General features: G+C 43.6%; 1 protein-coding gene across 4 annotated transcripts in view; it reads left to right on the forward strand.

The window, feature by feature from the left end:
* Fank1 (fibronectin type III and ankyrin repeat domains 1) overlaps positions 1 to 20,760 on the forward strand; it is an 86,519-nt gene that overhangs the window by 53,302 nt on the left and 12,457 nt on the right. For all 4 annotated transcript variants that reach the window (XR_007108732.1, XM_047552527.1, XM_047552524.1 and 1 more), the window contains exons 2-3: positions 11,757 to 11,934; positions 14,852 to 14,976. Coding sequence is in view for 3 of the 4 variants with exons in the window: in XM_047552527.1 (XP_047408483.1) it covers positions 11,757 to 11,934; positions 14,852 to 14,976 (303 nt within the window). In the remaining variant the exon portion in view is untranslated. The remainder of the gene's footprint in view (positions 1 to 11,756; positions 11,935 to 14,851; positions 14,977 to 20,760) is intronic.

The raw sequence follows: 20,760 nt of genomic DNA on the forward strand, positions 1-20,760 counted from the left end.
AACCACGTGGCTGATGTGGCAAGTCTCACTTTCAGATAGCACTTGGTCTGCCTCTGCAGGTAGTCAGGGGCTTCCTGAACCAGGACTGCTGTGGATGCCCTAGAGGTTTTTGATCAGAGCAGGAGTCTCAAAGTCTACTTCTTTTTGTTTGCTTGCTTGTTTTTGTTTGTGGTACTAGGGATTCCACCCAGGACCTCGCACAAGTGAGGCAGGTGCTCTACCACTGAGCCCCACCTTCAGCCTCTCAGAAGTCAACTTTTTGCTGCTTTCCAAGCCCAGAATCCCTGCAGCACCGTTGCTGTATTTACCTGTCCTGCCGAAGCTCATCCCTCCTCCTGGATGCCCGTCAGGGCAGCTCTGCTTCTCCACTGCTGACTCCAGCTTCTCTGCCTCCGTACATTCCTTGGTTTGTCTTTTGAGTGTTCCTGCAGTGGCTTTGAGACATTGAGAAATTGGTTTCTGTTCTCTCTGGTTCCTAATTAGTCTGAGTCCTGCTCAAATACTAACTTTTATTTTGGAGAGAGGGGTATGGGGAGAAAGGGTGGACTGTCTTTTATGGTCCTTCTACCTTTTGCAAACATAGAGGTGTCTTAAAGCATTCTTGTAAAGTAACAAGAAAGTTTGGTGTTCTGTTTATGTATTGGCTTGTTCTTCTGTTGAGCAGGCTTTCTCCTTTCTCATGACCACATTGCTAACGCTGCACTGATCATCCTTGACGGGTGCTCTCGCAACACGTGTGAGTGTCTCCAGACCTCACACCTGCTAGAGGAGGGGTTGATAGCACTTCTTTTGGTCCAGATGTGAGAAAATGGATCTCTTGCATACAGTTATCAATATGTACCAAAATTAAACATATGCACATACAGAGACTCAATCATTCTTCTTCCAGGAATTTATCTTGCCAATATTTTTTAGGTAATATCTTTATCACTGTGTGAAATTAAATGCACAACTTATGTTAAAGTGTCATCTATCATAAATCATTATACAGAGAGAAGTTTGTTTTTAAAAATTGAGTTAAAGTCACATGGCAGCATACAAAAACATCTACCAGTAGCTTAAGTTAAAAAGGCAGACTGCAAAACAGTACCTTGAATACAATGCCTTTTTGTAAAAGTTTTGTAAAACTATCCATACTAAAGGTATCTTTGAAAGATCTTTCAACAAGCTGCTTGTGTAGCCATCTCCTGTGGGCAGGAGTGGGTCAGATAGAACTTTTATTTCCTACTTAAAAATGTCTGTGTTACTTGATTTTTTAAAAAAGAAAATCACAAGCAGGATCTATTTTCTTTTAAGAAAATTATATTGACATTTTGGGAAAAATTTTGCTTAATGAAGAAAGAAGTATTTTTAAAAATTTCCAATATCTAGATATTGGAATATTTTTGGAGACACTAAACCTTGTTTCTAGAACCCCTCTTAGTTCATGGTAGTTATTATACGCCTTGTTAAGCAAGATTATGCCAAGATGCCCTACATGTACCAATTTTCATTAGCAGGATTATTTTGTAGTTTGAGATATGAAAGGGCTGTACATTTTATACTGAAGTAAGATAGTGTGAATAAAAACAAAAATTGGTGATTTAAAGATAATTTCAAGTAGAATTCCCTTAAACATTTTTAGGAGGTTTAATGAAATGGTTGGAAGCGGTGCGGAGCTGGGATAGGGATTGGGGAGGAGGCTGGAAAGCTAGGAGAGGGATCCATACCTGAGGGGGAGGTGGAAGGGTTTTTGTCTTTGAGCTGAGACATTGGTGACTCGTGCAGAGAGGGAAATAAATTTTTCTTTCAGCTGTGTTTTGTAAGCAGGAGGAGAGACCTTTTGAAGGACATGATGACGTAGTAGCTGCCTTTGAAATTTGTGTGCAGAACAGGGTCAGCTGCCCTTTGCAGTGAAGGGCTGAACATGAATTGTGACCGCTGAGACGTGCGTGGAGCCAAGAAACGGGTGAATGTGAGAACCATTGTACAGCAGAAGCAGGGGATTTCTCAGATAGGCTGTCATTCTGATAATCGCAGAGAACAACGACCTGATTTACAATTAATATCCAATTTATGGTCTTGATTCTTTATGTACTGGCTCCAATAATACAGTGTATTTTTCTGTGTATACCCTGGTGACCTATTCAGAGTTAAGTGTGTTTGGGGTAATTTATGGTACTAAATTTGTACTTGTATGTTAAATTCATCCAGCTCTTTTATTTATTAATTTCTTTTTATTGCAAACCTGTCTTGGGAAAACTGGGAGAAGCAGGGACATGGTTGCAGGTTATCTAGGGACCCCATTTGGAAAAGGCACAGCAGATGGCAAATTTTATGGATTAATATAAATAGAACGGTGTCATGTTTTCAAAACTAAATTATAACTTAAAGATTTCTGTTTCTGGTATGTGGATGACGAGGGTTGGATTTTTCTCCAGAGGTATTGATATTAGTTGGACTACTCTATTGCTGTTAAAATAACTGGATTCATTTTTAGATTTGGATTTTCATTTCCAAGTTTGCAGAGCCAGTTACTGCCAATGTAAGTGGAAGAATGATCCCTTTTCTTGCCATGTTGGTCTTGGCTGCCCTCTCTGTGCTTAGTCCTTGAGGCATGAATGCAAACATCTCTTGGGCCCTCAGGCTTTTCCTTTATTTCAGTGACAGCAACTTGGGTAACTCTGGGGTGGAGCAGCAGTCTCTGTCAGGTTGGATCTCCTGTGACACAGTAGCCTGGGCGGGGGCTGAACTTGCCTGCCCCACACTCCTTATTCAGAATGCCTGGCAGAAACCCATCCCATAGTAATATCCAAAAAGGTATTACAAACAAAAAGACAGAGAATGACAGGACAGCAGGAAACAGCAGTGGAGGGTAGCTTACGGAGAAGATCCCAGAGTAATCATGACCCCTGTTGCACACTGCACCATGCGCTGAATCTGGCTCCCTGATTCTTGTGTTAAGTCTGCATCGTTTCATTTTCTACATATGGATGAGAGAGGTGGGGTCCTCACAGGGGAATGATTTCTGTTCCTTGCTGGATGGAGAGTGTTTCTTCAGAGTTCCTTGGAAGACCAATGAGTAGACTTAGAGTTGGAAGACAGTGTCACATTCCAGGGAATGACTTGTTGAACTGGAAGTCAGGCTCATGAGATGATTTGAACTCACGCGACAGAGGCATTGGAAACCTCTGCATATTTGAAGTGAGTAGCTGTCTCCTTTTCACACCTACTGGTAAATAATGTATAATCTAAATGTCAAAAAGCACTGACAGTTATAGAGTAAAATGTGATATTGTGTGTTAAGATACTACTTACTGGGGCTGGGGAGATAGCTCAGTCGGTAGAGTGCTTGCCTTGTAAGCACAAGGCCCTAGGTTCCATCCCCAGCACCACCCCCCCCCCAAAAAAAAAAAAAAAGATACTACTTACTTGCCCTGGTTAGATTACCTGCAACACATTGTAGGGAGTTATACAACAGAACCTCATGAATATCTAAATCTCATCTGATCAGCTCAAACTAAATCAAACAGGTTTTGAGTAAGGCAGAGAGTGAAGGAACCTCAGCTCACCTCCTCAAGGAGCTTGGTCTCCAGGTGAACTGAAAAGTGTCATCAGAACACAGAAAATGGTGGACTCTCAGCTCTCACAGAGTTTCTGAATTTGAGACTGAACTACTTTGATTTGACATTTTAAGATTATTTTGAAGTACAGCTTACCTGGATACCCATTTGCTAGGGAAATGGGTAAGATGAGAATAAGGATAAAAACATATCCATGCACTCAGGACCTTGTTATTTTCTTTTATTCAGTAGTTTAGAAATAAAGTATATAAAATAACAGAATAAATATCCATGCTACCACCCAAGCTTAAGAAACAAGCCATTGCCAATAAAATGATTTTTCTGCCATCACTTTCCTTTCCCTCCATCCTGCACGAATATAGATTTTTCCTATAGATTGTGTCCCTGCAGGTCATTTTATACCTTTCTTTTGTGATTCAACCTCTGTAACTAGGGGTGGGATTGCTGGGTGATGTCCTGAGCTTTGCTCAGCCTCTCCGAGTTGCTCCGAAGAAACTCCACAGCTTGCCCTGTGCAGGTGGGAGCTTTCCCACTCTTCTCTTCATGGCTATTAGCAAATTAATTCTAACAAATTTTGTGAATGGGAAATGTGGTCATTTTAATTGCATTGTCCTGATGATCAGCGAGGTTGAGTGTATTTGGTTAGCATTCCTCTTCTGCTGAATTTGCTTGGAAATTACCTTTGTAGTCCATTTTTCTTAAGAATGCATATGAGCTAATCATATGCATTTTGGACATTTCCTAGTGCTTCAGCTAAATTATCCTACCATTTTCATTGTAATTTAAACATCAGTGACATACTGTGTTGCAAGAATGTATATATAGCAATTTGACTTTCAATAACTGATTTTGAAAGACTGTCATTTTACAGATTCATTGTTCATTTACACAGAAAAGTCCCAGAGCTGCCTTTTAGGTGCAGCCGGGGAAAGAGCACAGTGTGAAGTTAGAGACCTGGGATGGAACCTCTGCTCCCCACGCAGGGTCTGCAGCCTTGAAAAGCTGCTTTCTCTCTCCTCTTCTCCCCTCATCAGTGGGTTGAGAACACTATTGATGGAGTGTCCTGTACAATGCTTTGCTTAGCACACACCTGCAGGAAATTGAAGTTATTACATTTAAGTAAAAGAAATGCCTTGGAAGCACATTTGCTATTTTGCCTACCGCCTGCTACTTGTATGGAATCCCAAGCAGGGTTTCCATGTAGCAAAAATTGTGAAAGAGGTGTGTGCTTTGGTGTTTTTCAAAAGTATTACCCCTACCTTAGGTTTGAGGAGCCTTTTTGATATTTGATCATGTTATTTTTTTTCTCTATAGTAAATCTAATAGAAAGGCAGGATAGGATCCTTATTTATTCCCATTTTCCTGATGAGGAAAATCCATGGTAGAGCCAGAAGAGGAAGTAGTGCCCGGATTTCCACTCTAGGGGGCGATGTCTTTGGTTGTCTTTTGTGTCTAAGCTGATTTTTGACCTTGAAGAGAGGTGAAGGTCCTGGCCCTGGAGTCAAGTTCCTGGACCCCAATCCTGCCCTGTTGCTTGATAAGTGACCTACTGGGTGAGTTATGTGACTCACGCTGATAGTTCTATCTGCAGAATGGGGCAAATTCTCCCACCTCACTAGGAGGGTCGTTGTACAGTTTAAGTGTTGTATGTAAAGAACTTATAATACAGATACAGAGTGATATCTCATTAAAATTTTACCACTGAGTAGCCCAAGTTGGGGAGAGGTGAGGTGGTTGAAAGATGAGACATACCCTGATCATGCTGATGGCTGATGAAGCCGGATGATGGGGGATTTGCTCTAGTATTCAGTTTTTTATATCTGAAAATGTCTTTTATAATAAAAACTAAAAGTATGCATAATTAAAAATCATTTTTACTATTTGCACATTTGGGTTTCTGAATTCTTTCCTTTGGATGCTTTCGGAGGCGTGGGATCCGCAGTGGGGCATCTTACAATCATGTTGATGTGGCTGACCTGCCGTGGTAGAGAGTGGTTGCAATCCACAAGCACAGTTTCGCTGGAGCTTTAACCACACGGGCCATCACAGTTACATGTTTTCATCCACTGTCATAAATAAGATGATACCTCAGGATTATTTTAATGCCCCCTTTTTGATTAGTAGAAACTGAACATTTTCTTAATTGTGTTTAGTGGTTGTTATCACTTTAAAAAATCTGTACACTATCTACTTGTGTGCTTGGTGCTTTCATCCATTAGGGCTTTATAGGACTACCTAGAAGAGTGGTAGAATTAAACTGATTTTAGCTGCCTAATTTTTAAAAAATATTTTTAGTTGTCGATGGACCTTTATTTTATTCATTTATTTATATGCGGTGCTGAGGATCAAACCCAGTGCCTCACACATGTGAGGCAAGTGCTCTACCACTGAGCCACAACCCCAGCCCAAGGCTGCCTAATTTTTAAGTGAAAGGAGAAACTGTCCTCACTAGGTGACTTTTAATATTTGGTTTTAAAAATTCCTTCTTCAATATGTATTCACAGCAAACATGTTTTTGATACTTTAAAAATCCAAAATGCAGGGATGCTTGTGATTGCCACGGCATCTTGATTGTGAGTGCTCTGGATTCGTGGGCTGTAAGTACCTGGCCAAGAGGGGTCAGCTGCTCTGAGGTGCAGCCCCCGCTGCTCTTTGCTCAGTGCTCCCTCAACCTGGTGTCCTGTTCATTGTGGACATCTGCTGCAGGATGCCAGGCTGCCGTGGTCCCTTGTCAGTGAGATTTGGCCTCAGTAAGTTTTCAGGTGTTTTTCCAGAAGGACAAGGAAACAATTTTGCTCCTGATGTCTCTACCTATATAATGAGTATACTCACTGTTTCTCTTTGTTTCCCACTTTCATCGATACAAACTATAACTGCTAATTCCAATTTAGAGTGGGCCCACCAGTTATCTATGTAGATTTTGAATTATGATTAGCTAGTTTTAAGAAAGATCCCGAGTGATCTGATATTTTTCAGGAATTTGTCTTTTGAGTCTTATGGTATTGATACTTTTCTCTTGTATTAATTTTAAAGATTAGAATCCTTTTAAGGAAATTTGGATACTAAATCTTAGCACCATATATTAATTTACTTAGACTCTATAGATTTCTTCTTTTAAACCTATGATTTGTAAGATAGCTTTTTACTGTGGGTTTCTTATGTACTTGAGAGTGGAGTTTTATGCCGTCTTCTAAGTAACCATGGGGACTGAATAGTGACAGTGCATGAAGTCTTTCATCCTTCATATTCACATTATTTATTACTTGGCAAATGGCATCAGGGCATAAAAGTGTTTTATTTGTCATATTTGCATGAGGACTTCCTTATGAAAAACTTTTATGGTATATAACATGTACATAAATTCTCACATAATCACCCTTTTGAGCTATTTCTTGTAGTATTGTTGTTTTTCATTTTTCATTTTGGGGGAAACATTCAAGATAAGAAAAGTTGGAAGATCATGTCAGTTACTTAAAGGTACCATGCAAAATTGAATGCAAGGTCTGCTTTAATTTTTGTTAGTAATCTTTAGAAAAGTTAATTATTATTATTTTTTTGGTACTGGGGATTGAACTTGGGGGCACTGAACCACTGAGCCATATCCCCAACCTTTCTTTGTATTTTATTTAGAGACAAGATCTCACTGAGTTGCTTAGCTCCTCACTTTTGCTGAGGCTGGCTTTGAACTCTCCATCCTCCTGCCTCAGCCTCCCAAGCTGCTGTGATTACAGACCTGTGCCACCATGCCCAGCTAGAAAAGTTAAATTTTAAACCTTAGTTTGAGATTTGAGATTGAGATCGTTTGTAACCTGGTTATTAGACTTAAAATAAGTAGGTAAAAGCTCCCTTTAAAAGATCTGACCAGGAAAAAAGTAGAGTTTTAAAGTATTGTGTATAAAAATTATGCAAATTGTGCCTATGGATGTCTGACTATGGATAGGTTGCACACATTTTATAAAACTCTTAACATTTATGAAAACATTCTGGTTAAATAAAAAGCACAAAGGTCAGCTTTTGAGTTTTTGAATTTTTTTTTTTTTGTCTTGGGAAAGATGTGTTACTTGTTACACAGACAGTAGATTAAATCCCAGGGCAGAGTGAGCCAGGGTTATAGTCATAGATTCATGTACCTGTCTGCAATCCTAGCTTACAATGGAAGTAGGGAATGATGAGTTTACAAGAGGAAGAGCTTGCTCACCTCGTGGTGCTCAAGCCAGCTCAGAGCGCCTTCCGCTGGAAGTGTGTTCTCTGCTGAAGCTCGGAACCTTTCCACACGCAGCTGCGCGCTGCCTCACTACTGGTTTCACCCACATTCTGGGACCTTTTCTTGCCTGTCACTGTGACTCTTGCTCTTCCATGTCCCATGCTGAGCCTGAGGAAGCACCTGGCTGGCTTCTGCCCTCTGGTGTTTACAGATGGACACGGGCCTCCTGGCCTCCACTTCTGGTGGCTGTGGACTTCTTAGACCCTCTTTCTTTTCAAGGACTGAGTTCCTGAAGATCAGTGGACTCTGACCTCCTGTGCTGGGATGCAGCTGCCTTCACTTCCTCCTCCTGTGCTCAGCAGCCCTGTATTTCATTCAAGCAATTTCCTGGCTCCCCTGGCCTCCCTTTTTTGGGTCAAGTTTTCTTATTTTAAAATTTCATCATGGTTAAATCTGAGTTAAAAATGAATGATCTGAGAAAATCTGGAGAATAAGTCCAGGTCTGCATTTTATTTCTGTACTCTTAAGAGACAGTAGGGCCTGGAGTTAAGTTAGAGACCACTGAGCCAGACTGTTGTTTTGTAATACTGATTCTGCCAGCTACTTCTGTGTGAACTTGGGCAACTTACTTTAACTGTTATATGGAGTTGGTGAAGTGGAAGAAGAAGGGTGAGGGTCTGCAACCGTACCTGGCATGCACCGTCACCTAACGTGGCTGCTGTTGCTCTTCTCCTAGAGGCTGGGCCTGTGACTTTCCATTTCTGTCAGCTCTCATTGAAACTCTGGCCTCTGCTGTCTTGCCAAGGTGGAGTTTTCACTTGGTCAATGACTTGCTAATATACATATTTTAGGATCCCAAAACAAACATTCTAAAATATGCATGTTAGAATGTTATAATGAATATACCCCAATTTTTATCACAGAATACATCAACTCTCTGTATAATGTTGTAAGGATTAAAACACACCTGTCAGATTACTCTAGGTTGCCAAGAAACAAAGTGAAACAAACATAAGCTACAAACATAAAAACCCTTGCCCTCTTGTACTATTCATTTCTTGGCCACCCAAGAACACCAGCTCTTACCTGACGAGGGCACTCGTTCAGGTCTCGACCACCAGGTTCCGTCTGGCATGAATTGCTTCCTATGAACAGCAGTCCCTGCCTGAGCGGACTCCTGCATCCTGCTAAGTTTTGTATCAGAGTAACAGTTGATGGAGGACGTCAGTTCTATCCATCATGACCTGCAGGATTGTGGCTGGTGTGCTCACGTTCTTGGGTGCTATGACTCCATGTCAGCAGGTGCAGGCAGCAAGGCTCACACAGCCAGCGCCCTCCCAGAGGCACAGCACCTTTACATTTAAGGAGCGTTCCTGGAAACGCTCCTTGAATGGGTGAGGAGAAATAAATTGCTTTCCAAGCCCCACCAGATCTGGAGGGTGACGCTCAGCAGCAGGGCCCACTCTACCTCTGTGAGCTGGCTGGGAGTGGCCTGTGACCAGTTCTGGCAGGGTGGACAATCTGTGGCCGGTGCCAAGTGTGCTGAGGGAGATCTCTTGTCATTTTTCTACACCAATGCTTAGTAGGGAGAAGGCACGAAAAACTCTCATGAAGAGTTTTTCTACTCCTCGTAGAAATCCATTGTGAACCATTTGGTTTGTCCCTTTTGAGATTTGATATTAATTTGGAATTTCTCCGCTGTCCTGGTTTCTAGTATTTCCAGGTTCCAGGCCAGCTGTCTTTGGAATTGACATATTAGTTGACTTTTAGCTATGTTGGGGTGATCTATAATACTAAGCAATCCTGGCCTTTGGTTTCAGGGAGCTCTGAAGATCAAGTGAGCGGCCCCTGAGTGGTGTCATGGTGTGACACCGTGAGTGGTGGCATTTAGGCCAGGAAGCTGGATCAAATGAGAGGCTCAGGCTGGAGGGTTGGGGTCTGGCTCGTTGGCTCCTTCCCCACCTGTGCAGTGTGGACCTACAACATGGGCATCTTTTCTCCAAGAGCCCTGAAAGAGTAATGTGTGCCAGTTATTTTTATAGTTATTTCCAAAAATTAATATTTTAGGCCTGGGTGCACATAGTAATGCACCCAAATGTACCATGTAGGTTTAAAGTGTGAACATGTTGCCATATATGTGCTGGGTCTTTTCATACAGAAATAAAACCTTGCAATACACGGTGAGCATGCTTCCTGCCCCATGTCTCCACACTTCCCTCCTCTCTGAGGCCGTCTCTATTCTTCCCCTCGCTGTCTTCAACTTTGACTACATATCTACATATTCACAAATGACAGTGTTGCTGTGCTTGTTTTTTAAAATTACAGAAGTGTACGATACTGTCGTGTATCCTTTGCAGTTCGTTTTCCCTCATTCATTTCAGACTTATCTATACGGATGCACATAGAATTAGTTTCTTTTAGCTGCTATACAGGATTTGACTGCATGAAATGTACCATAATTTATTTAGATCCTTTGTACATGTTATTTAATGACCATAAAACACTTTGACGTAAGTAACTTTGGTTCTGTTTTGGAGCGGGTATTCAAATTCAGCTTTTTCCGATTCCATCATGCTTTTTATAAATATTTGGAAAAATAAAGTTAGGAAGCATGAGCTTGCATGCTGCCCCCTAGAGTATCTCTGGGATCTCAGTGCAAAGGAAATGGCTGGTTGTGTCAGTCTGGCTGTGTTCAGGCAAGACCAGGGTGGCCCTGTCTTCCTCAGTGGGCCACACTGCAGGAGGGCCTCAGGGTCTGCAGAGAGCAGTCCTCCGGCTAGGTGGGACTCAAATGAAACGCAAAGGCCTTCCTTTTGGAGTAACTGATTTAACAAATCAATGATGAATTTGAGTTTTGAAAGGTACCAAGCATGGGAGGCGTTTTGAAAGCGTAGGGCCTGGAGCCAGCCCTCCAGAAGCGTGAGTGTGGCAGGGAGAGAACACTGCCCTGACACAGCTGCGTGCAGACAGCTGCGTGCATGCTGCGCTGTACGCCTTGTCGCTCGTGGAAGCAGGTGGTGGCGTGTTTCCCTCTCTACCGTGGTGTCTCATCTAACAAACCTCCTGGAGTCCTCTCAAAGCACTGGTGCAGACCCGTGCGTGTCAGTGGCTGCATGCCGTTAGATGTTGGGGGCACATCGTGAGTCACCTGCCCCTCCCCTCATTAACGGGCTTTTCCTCTGCAAGCTGCACGGGGCTGCAGTCGTGAATGTCCTCGTACGTGTGGCCCTGTGTTCTCCGTGCCTCCATTTCTAAGAGATTCAGGGGTGGGATGACTGCAGGGGAGGGCTCATGCCTTTGAGTTTTTAATGGATGCTGCTGTGCTCCTTTCTAAAGAGGCCGTTGCTTGTATTTCCCCACCGATGAGAGTGTTCCTCTCACATGAGAGCAGCTTCTCCCCATATTATTGCCCCAGAAGTGCTGGGCTCTAAGGTTCTAGCCCTTTGCTGCCCTTCCCTGAACACTGGGAACGTGAGCACCTTGTGTGTCACGTTGGCTGTTGGCTTCTGCTGTCCCATGCTCTGCTCATCGTTTATGTGGTTCAGGGTTAGCCTTTTTTTTTTTTTTTTTTTTTTTTTTTCTTAGTTTATTAGAGCTGTTTATATATAATAGGTGTCAACCTGTTTTCATCTGGGTTACCAATATTTGGTTCAGATTTGGTGTTTGTCTCTTGGCTCAATCTCATAACTGGTTCGCTGAAAGATTATAGCAACAAACTGAGTTTCATCAACTGAAAGAGCCACTGATTTGGTTTGATGAATTATCCCTTTGGGAGGGTCTGGATGATCTCAGGGAAGTCCTCCTGGGGAGGAGTGTGGGCACTCCCTGCACCTGCTGAGCTTGGTGTCCCCTCAGTTTCCAGGTGTCAGCACAGACATGTGCCAGATATGCCAGAAACAGTTGGCTCACTGGACAGCTGAAGTCCACTCGGCAGTCTCTCTTCCTTATGGAAATGGGGTTCTGAAATCCTGTATTGTTCTTTTTTTTAGAAATCATGTCATCCTCAAAGCCGCATCCACCTGTTGTGGGCAAAGTGACTCATCACAGCATTGAGTTATACTGGGATCTGGAAAAGAAGGCGAGACGGCATGGACCTCAGGAACAATGGCTTAGATTTTCAATTGAGGAAGAAGATCCCAAAATACACAGTTACGGTATCATTTATACGTAGGTGCACAGTTGGATTGCTTACCATTTTGCTTTCCTGATCATCGAAAATAATTTCCATTATCTCTGAAAAGCCATTGCTTGTTTTGAAATCAGAAGAATGAGTCAGCATAATTTGCATTCATGCTCTTTTCTGAATTATAATTTTTGGAAAAAAGCATTAGCAGTGACTTTAAAATTAAGCCTCCTGTACCTTGAGGGCTTCTTTGACTTCTGAACTATTCTGAGGGTATGTTTTAGAAATCCAAAATGTAGAGAAAGAAAAGACACTCTGATTAAATTAAGCAATTTAACAATTAGGCCACATTGTTCAGAGTTGTGGGATGGCGCCCCACATGGTTCACGGTGGCCAATTTCCTGATCTTACATTACACCAGTGTCCCCTTGCCAACTCTCTCCAGCTCCCTTCACATGCACACGTATGCACACACATGAAACCTGGTTACCCTAAGCGTTAATATCCCCAATATTTAAGAAACATTTCTCTGTACCAGAGGGAGGAAAAAGGTAACCTGAAATGTAGTTACCATGGGAAAATAACTCCTGGCCTAACTCGATTTTATTGTAATCATGCCATGTATTCTACTGTGATGGCGGTTTGCCTCTGAAAGCATGAATCACAGTATTTTAAGCATTTCTGTGGAGAAAGAAACAAGGTGTCACTTCTTTTCCTTTATCCCTCCTGCCACAGCCGTGTGGGCCTGGAGGGAGCTGTCCTAGGTGTTGCTTTGCTTCCTCTTGGCTCTTTCCTTCTGCTCCATGGCTAGGCAGGTGTTTGCCTTGTGAAAGGAAAGGGAGGTGCGCAGGCCCAGGCTCATGTGTGCATCAGCACCTTTACACTCTCCCCAGAGACCAGGTTGCCTTGAGGCCAGGGGATGTCCTTGGATGCTGGCTGGCATTGCTGAGTGGTGGCCCTGCTGCAGACCCCAGCTGCAGGGACGTGGGGAAACTCCTGTGGTCCCTGGGAGACTTGGGTGCTCCAAACTTGACGCTAGGTGGCAGGAGTACACTATGTTAGCCTTGACCTCTTTTGCTCTGTTGCATCCTGTTCTCTAGATTGCATTAAACCAGCAAATGTCTTCCTTCAAAAAAGCAATTACCAGATCATCTGACGTTGGGCCTGTAAATTTAGGAACTTCTTCCTGACTTGGGCAATCCTCCATAGCTTCTCGGAAATGGTCAGCTACCTGGTTTTGTGAGCTGTCCCTTTGTAAGGTCCTCCTATGCCCCCTCATTAGGCAGGGGCATTTTAGTCTGGTAGGATGCAAGCTCCATTGTGGACCCTGGCCGACTGAGGAGTGGGCTTTGCCCCTCTTTTCTACTTTCTATCCCTTCATTCTGTCCTGTAGGTTAATTTTCTTGCTAATCCTCATTTTGTCAAATTATCTCCAGTGGGTGTCCTCTGCCTGGAGGACGAAGGTCAGACTCCTTACCCTAAGGTTTGCTGCTCCTCACCGTTTGCCCCCAAGCTACCTCTCCTGTTGCCTCATTTCTGAGCCCAGCCCTCTAAGTTGGACCTACTTCTGTCTTGAAAATGCCTTGACTTTTCCTGCATGTGTGTTCAGCTCTTCTCCCTATTTGTCAAGCGGCCTCATCCCATCCTTTCTCCTGCTAGGTCAGATTCTCCTTGGGTTGAGAAACTTCCTGCCTGCCCTTCTGTTCCTGTGGTGACTGGCCCCATCTCGCTCTCTGTCTGTCCCATTGGCATATATTACCGAGTTCCTGCATTGTGCCAGACACTGTCCTGGATTCTGAGGACATGGCACTGGGGACAGCAGAAATTCCCTGTGGTGAGAGAGACCAGTGATAAATAAGATACTTAAATAAAAATAGTGTGTTAGATGGTGATGTCTTAAGGAGAAAAAGCACAGGGAAAGCTGGCCTCTGGGGTCAAGGGGAGGGGATTTCACAAGAGGTAACTTCTGGGTGATTACCTGAAGCAAGCAAGCTGTACCTGGAACATTCCAGGCAGAACAAGTGACAAGCAGAAAGCCTTGAGGTGGGAGTGCGCAGGCACCGATCCAGGTGCACAGGGTGGCTCCAACAAGGGTGAGGTCAGTGAGGTGGTGAGAGGTGACCTCTGAGCCCATGGGTCATGGTGAGAACTCTGAGGTGGGAAGCCAAAGGAGGTGGGCCAGTTGAGCAGGCCTGATCTGGCTCAAGCTCTGAGGACCCCGCTGTCTGTGTTGAGATGAGGCTGGGGACAAGGGCGCCTGCTGCAGAAGGGTCAGTTAGGACGCTTGTGCAGTGACAGACAGCGACAGTGACCAGCATGAGGAGAGGCTGAAGTCAAGATGCGTTTTAAAGAGTTGAAAAGCTTGCCAGTGTAGCTGGGGGGCTGAGACAGGAGGGTTGCCTGGCGGCAGCCTGGGCAACATAGGGAGATCCTGACTCAAAAAAGTAATAATTAAAAAAACCCTACTGGTGGACCAATCTCATCACACGTTGTTAGAGATCTCTCACGTGCGGCTGAGCCTCCAGTTGCTGTTGGTGGCCCGCAGGCTGCTGGCAGTCATTCAGGGCCCCTCCCCAGCCCTCCCTGCAGTGTTGGGCTGGACGGTATGGAGCTGTGTGGGAGGCGGGCTCCACCCGCTTGCATACGTGCAGTTTCAAACTTGGAACTTTGTCATTTAAGGATAAATGTCAGGGTCAGAATGATTATTTCTCCAAAGTGCAAAACTGTATGCAAGCCCTGAGCCAGGCGTGGATGAGGACCTGTGGGCATGTGCTGGGAAGGGATGGAGGTGCCAGTGTGACCTGTCCTTTATTCTAAAAGCGTTACAAAAACCAAGACCAGCTCTGTACTGGAAACAGATGGTCTTCAAAAGTTGCTCCCCCGCTCTTGTTACAATCCACGCAGAAGGCTGGTCGGATGACCTGGGGTCATCAGCGGTGTGTCGTGTCTCCTCCCATCTAGCGGATATGCAACAAAGCACGTGGTTGAAGGCCTGGAACCGAGGACGCTATACAGATTCCGACTGAAGGTCACCAGCCCCTCTGGAGAATGCGAGTACAGCCCTGTCACCTCCGTGTTCACAACCAGTGAGTACACGAGGCTCCACACACACCTGTCCAGACACACGCAGACGGTACGCAGTGTAGAGGTGCAAGTGTCCTGCCTTTTCCCAGCTTTGCCAGGGCAGGGAGGAGTCCATTCTCAGCACTGTGGCAACCTTCTCTGCTGCCTGGCTGGCTGGACATGACTCAAGGGAAGTCCACGTGTGCTCTCACAGAGCGGGAGACACCGATTCTGTACCAGGACTGTTCTGCTGGTGGACATTGGCTCAGGGTGCAGTTGCCTTGCTTAGGAAGTGGCCAGGAGCGTGGGCTTGGCATCGGTGTGTTTGCCTGTCCTTTGTGAAGGGGTCCTCTCCTTGTGTGTCCACTTTGGACACTTCAGCCTGTGTCTTGACTGGCCAGACACACCTGATTCTTGGGGTGCATGCACAGTGCTGCCCCCAGCCACAGAGTGGTCTGAGGGAAGACTTGTGGTGTGGAGGGGGTAGCCTGGGAGGCTGGCCACAGTGCCTGTGACTACTTTGTCCTTGTTCCAGTTTTATGATATTTTCTGAGATTGATATTTTAAAACATTTTAGTTAGTGTCCAGTGTCATCTTTGGGTTAGAATATTGAATAGGTTAAAATGATCGGAAAAGTCCTTCATGGCAAATTACAATACAGATTAGTCTTTTTTGGATTATGCAAAGGAAATCTTCCTTTTGTGAGCAAAGGTATTTTTCAATTATATTCACTGTGGCATTTGGCTTTTATGTACATTTTATGTGGCTTTTGATTGTGTCCTTTAGACATTTATTCGAGTGTGAATTAGGAGTAGGAAAAGAAACCCTGGTTTTATTGGCTCAAACTTGTGTCTGTTAGGAAGTGGATCCATTTCCCTCCAGTCAGGGCCTGTCCACCTGGACCTACAGGGGAAGTGACCATGGCAGGTTCTGCAGCCAGCCATGGTGGGCTTCAGGTGGTTACTAATACCCTCTTAATAACCCAGCAAAGCTGGAGCAGGGACTTCTAGGTCTTCTGTCCAGAGTTCACCTGGAGTTGGTGTGCCATGTGGAACTCTCAAGAAGGCAGAGAGCAGCCTAACTGCCATCTGCTGACAGGCTTGTTGTGCCTCCTTCTTGCCCAGCTGTCTCTGGAGAGGCTGCAGAGATAGCTGGTCCAGACACTTGTGCTTAACCACAGCTTCTGTGGGCAGTTAGGTAAGACCTCCTGTGGAACCAGGGCATGCTGGTGATGGACAGGTGTGCTGGGGCGTCACACTGCCGCACTGCTAGGTCCAGGCCTCCTGGGGTGCTGCTGGGCGGTAGGAATCGGGCATACTCTGCCTCCTGGCTGAGGCAGGCTCTGCCTCCTGGCTGGCTGGCTGCTGCTCCCTTATGCTATTGTTATAATAACCCGTGCAGACTCTCTTAAGGAGGCAGCTTGTGCTAAACAAAGAATTAAAAATGCACACATTATACAAAGCAAGTGAAAATGCTTCTGTGGGTTGATAATTTGCATTCAGTTTGAGAGTGTTTTAATGAATCACAAAAGCATGTACTTTGTTTGAATAAAGGATGCTCAGCCTTTTTTTTTTTTTTTCCCTTCCCAGGTAAAGTACATGAGACTCTTGCTTAAATGAGGCATGCAATTTTAATCAGCTGGGCCCTTAAAAAGAAAGAAAAACAGCTGCTACTTGTTAATTGGCAAATATCTTCCCCAATGAGCTCATGATTTATTCACTGCTTTTAATAAAGACCTAAATTCCATCAAGAAAGGTGTTATTGCCATATTATCCTATCTGTGGGCACATCTGCAATTAAATGACCCCCTTGCATAGCATGAGCTATGTCTTCCCAAAGACAGCTCTGCCCTCCCCTCCCGAGCGTCCAGGCCATATGCATTACATGTAGCTCAGACAAGTGTCCAAGGACATTCTTCCCTGAGCAGGATCAGTGTGACGTCTGTAATTGCAGCACTGGTGACCCTTGGAAGTACCCTGCAAAGACCCGCCTTCTTTGTATTCAGTTGCGCTCAACAATGGCCTTCCCTGGGCCACAGTCTTCAAGGCCTTCTGAGGGTGAGAGGAGAGGAGCATTCTGCCCACTCTGGAATTTCCTTTCTGTTCTTTGCGACTCCGGCCCAGAGCGGGAGCAGGAGAAACTGGCCATGCGTTGCACACAGGCCTTCTCATGTCTCTGTGTCTGCCACGTTCTTGTAATCTCGGAAACCCGTCTGTGGCTGGGGTCAGTTCACATGGTTCCAGGGGACGTGTGCGGTTCTGTTTTGCCTCCTGGGCAGCATCCTCAGGGGAACAGGGTGAATGGACTGGTGCTGAGGAGGGCTCTCGTTCTCTGCCTAACGGCCATTACTGCCTTCTGCTGAAACTCAGCTAGCAAGGAGTGATGAGCGATTATATTGTCCTTCCTTCTCTTCTGCAAGGGGCCCCTTATCTTTGAAAACATGAAGTGCTGAGTACCTCTTACAGAGGCTGCAATCATACATTGGTCTTAATTCTCTCATAAAATCAAAATACTCTGGTCTTATAAGTACAAGATGAACTTATTGGGATGTCACATTTGCATGCTGCAGTTTCCTGGTTAGGAGGGTCCAGGATGCAAGTCGCGCATCGGGAGAACCTTGCTGAGCGGGTAAGATGGGTGGTATGGAATGGAAGTGGTCAGTGGATAGAGGTGGAACACTGAAGTGCTTTTAGACTTTTTCTGAGCTTCTCAAACATCCCTTCATTGAACACTTTGGAGGCAGGGGATCAGTGTGTATTTTTTTTTAAAGTTTTTTACTTTTATTTTTAATTGACACAACACATACATACATGTATGGGGTACAGCATTGATATTTTGATACATGCATATAATGTGCACTAACCAAATTGGGGTGATTAACATATCTATCACCTCAAATATTCATTCTTTGCGTTGCATTCATTCGAAATCTCATCTTTATTTTGAAATGTGCAATTATCATTAGTTAATTGCTGCAGAACTTGGGAACTTATTCCTCCTAGTTTACCGTATTTTTTTGTACCCAGTATCCAGCTTCTCTTCATACCCCACCCCCAGCCTCTGGAAGCCAATATTCTATTCTCTGCTTCTCAGATTCTGAATATGAATGTGAACCTGCAGTATTTATGTGTTTATTTCATTTATCATGACTCTTTCAGGCTCATCCATGTTGAAAAAGGCAGGATTTCATCCTTTTAAGAGGCCGAGTAGTATTCCATTGTGTAAATGTACCACATATTCTTTAGACATTCACCCACCGATGGACTCTCTGGTTGATTCCATACCCTGGTTATTGTAAATAGTGCTGCTATGAACAAGGGGTATAGTTGTGTCTCCAACTCACTGCTCTCATCCCCTTTGGGGGGTCAGTGTTTTAAGATGTCTGTATTCAAAATTTAGTTAGAATGGAAGTGTATAGCAAATTGGTCAGATACCTCAAAATTCTTCTTTTTTTGGTACTGGTACTGGGAATTGAATCCAGAGGCACTCTACCACTGGGCTACATCCCCAGTCCTTGTTTAGTTTTTTGAGACAGAATCTCATTAAGTTGCTGAGGGTCTTGTATAATTGCTGAGGCTGGCCTCAGACTTGTGATCTTCCTGTTTCAGCCTCCTGAGTTGCTGCAATTACATGCATGAGCCACATCACCCAGCTTCACTTCTTAAATACTAAAGGAAAGTAGTATGACCTTAGGAAAGACTTGACCGTGAACTCTGATGTTGGGTGACCTTGGGCAATTTAGCCTTCCTTATCTTGATTTTATGGCTTGGAGAACTTAAAAAGCATTGTGGGTGTTGGGGGGCGGCATCACGTAAAGTCCTATGAACATCCTAACTTACAGGATTGGATTTAGGACACCACACATCTCTTTTTTAATCAGTATTTTAATATTGACCTCTAAAAACTAAAGACATTTTTTAAAAAAATCTAAAATTACAAAAATTTTCTGTTTTAAATTCTATTTAGTTACACATGACAGCAGAATGCTTTTGGATTCATTGTACACAGATGAGGTACAACTTTTCATTTCTCTGGTTGTACACAATGTAGTCACACCATTCAAGTAATCATACATGTACATAGGGTGATGATGTCTGTCTCATTCCACCATCTTTCCTTCCCCCTGCCTCTGCCCCTCCCTCACTTCCCTCTACATAGTCCAAAGTTCCTCCATTCTTCCCTAACCACCCCCCATCGTGTATCAGCATCCACTTATCAGAGAAAACATTTGGCCTTTGGTTTTTTGGGATTGGCTTATCTCACTTAGCATGATATTCTTCAACTCCATCCATTTACCTGCAAATGCCATAATTTTATTCTTTATGGCTGAGTAAGTAATATTCCATTGCATACATATACCGCAGTTTCTTTGTCCATTCATGTACTGAAGGGCATTTAGGTTGGTTCTACAATCTATCTATTGTAAATTGACCTACTATTGATGTGGCTGTGTCACTGTAGTATGCTAATTTTAAGTCCTTTGGGTATAGGCCAAGGAGTGGGATAGCTGGGTCAAATGGTGGTCCCATTCCAAGTTTTCTAAGGAATTTCCACACTGCTTTCCAGAGTGGCTACACCAATTTGCAATCCAACCAGCAGTGTATGAGTGTAGCTTTTCTCCCACATCCTTGCCAAAACGTTTTGTTACTTGTATTCTTGATAATAGCCAATCTAATTGGAGTGAGATGAAATCTTAGGGTAGTTTTGATTTGCATTTCTCTAATTACTAGAGATGTTGAACATTTTTTCATATATTTGTTGATATATCTTCTGTGGAGTGTCTGCTCAGTTCCTTAGCCCATTTGTTGACTGGGTTATTTGTATTTTTGGTGTTTTTAGTGTTCTTTATAATTCTGGAGATTAGTGTTCTATCTGAAGTGCGTGTAGTAAAGATTTTCTCCCACTCTGTAGGCTCTCTCTTCACATTGTTGATTGTTTCCTTTTCTGAGAAAAAGCTTTTTATTTTGAATCCGTCCCATTTCTTGATTCTTGTTTTTATTTCTTGTGCCTGGGAATCTTGTTAAGGAAGTCAGGTCCTAAGACGAAATGATGACAATTTGGGACTACTTTTTCTTCTATTTGGTGCAGGGTCTCTGGTCTAATTCCTAGGTCCTTGATCCATTTGAGTTGAGTTTTGTGCAGGGTGAGAGATAGGGGTTTAATTTCATTTTGCTGCATATGGATTTCCAGTTTTCCTAGCACCATTTGTTGAAGAGGCTATCTTTTCTTTAAATGTTTTTAGCTCCTTTGTCTATATGAGATAACTGTACTTATGTGGGTTTGTCTCTGTGTCTTCTATTTTGTACCATTGGTCTACATGTCTATTTTGGTGCCAATACCATGCCATTTTTGTTACTATTGCTCTGTAGTATAGTTTAAGGTCTGGTATTGTGATGCCTCCTGTTTCACCCTTGCTGCTAAGGATTGCCTTGGCTATTCTGGGTCTCTGATTTTTCCCAGTGAATTTCATGATTGCTTTCTCTATTTTTGTGAGGTACGTCATTGGGATTTTAATTGGAATTTCATTGAATCTGTATAGTGTTTTTGGTAGAATGGCCATTTTGACAATATTAATTCTGCTTGTCCAAAAACATGGGAGATCTTTCCATCTTCTAAGGTTTTCTTCAATTTCTTTCTTTAGCGTTCTGTAGTTTTCTTTGTAGAGGTCTTTCACGTCTTTTGTTAGATTGATTCCCAAGTATTTTATTTATTTATTTTTTTGAGACTATTGTGAATGGGGTAGTTTTCCTAATTTCTCTTTCAGAGGATTCATCACTTATAAATTGAAATGCATTAGATTTATGAGT

The sequence above is a fragment of the Sciurus carolinensis genome, chromosome 5 (assembly GCF_902686445.1).
Source record: "Sciurus carolinensis chromosome 5, mSciCar1.2, whole genome shotgun sequence".
NCBI classification, from domain to species: domain Eukaryota; kingdom Metazoa; phylum Chordata; class Mammalia; order Rodentia; family Sciuridae; genus Sciurus; species Sciurus carolinensis.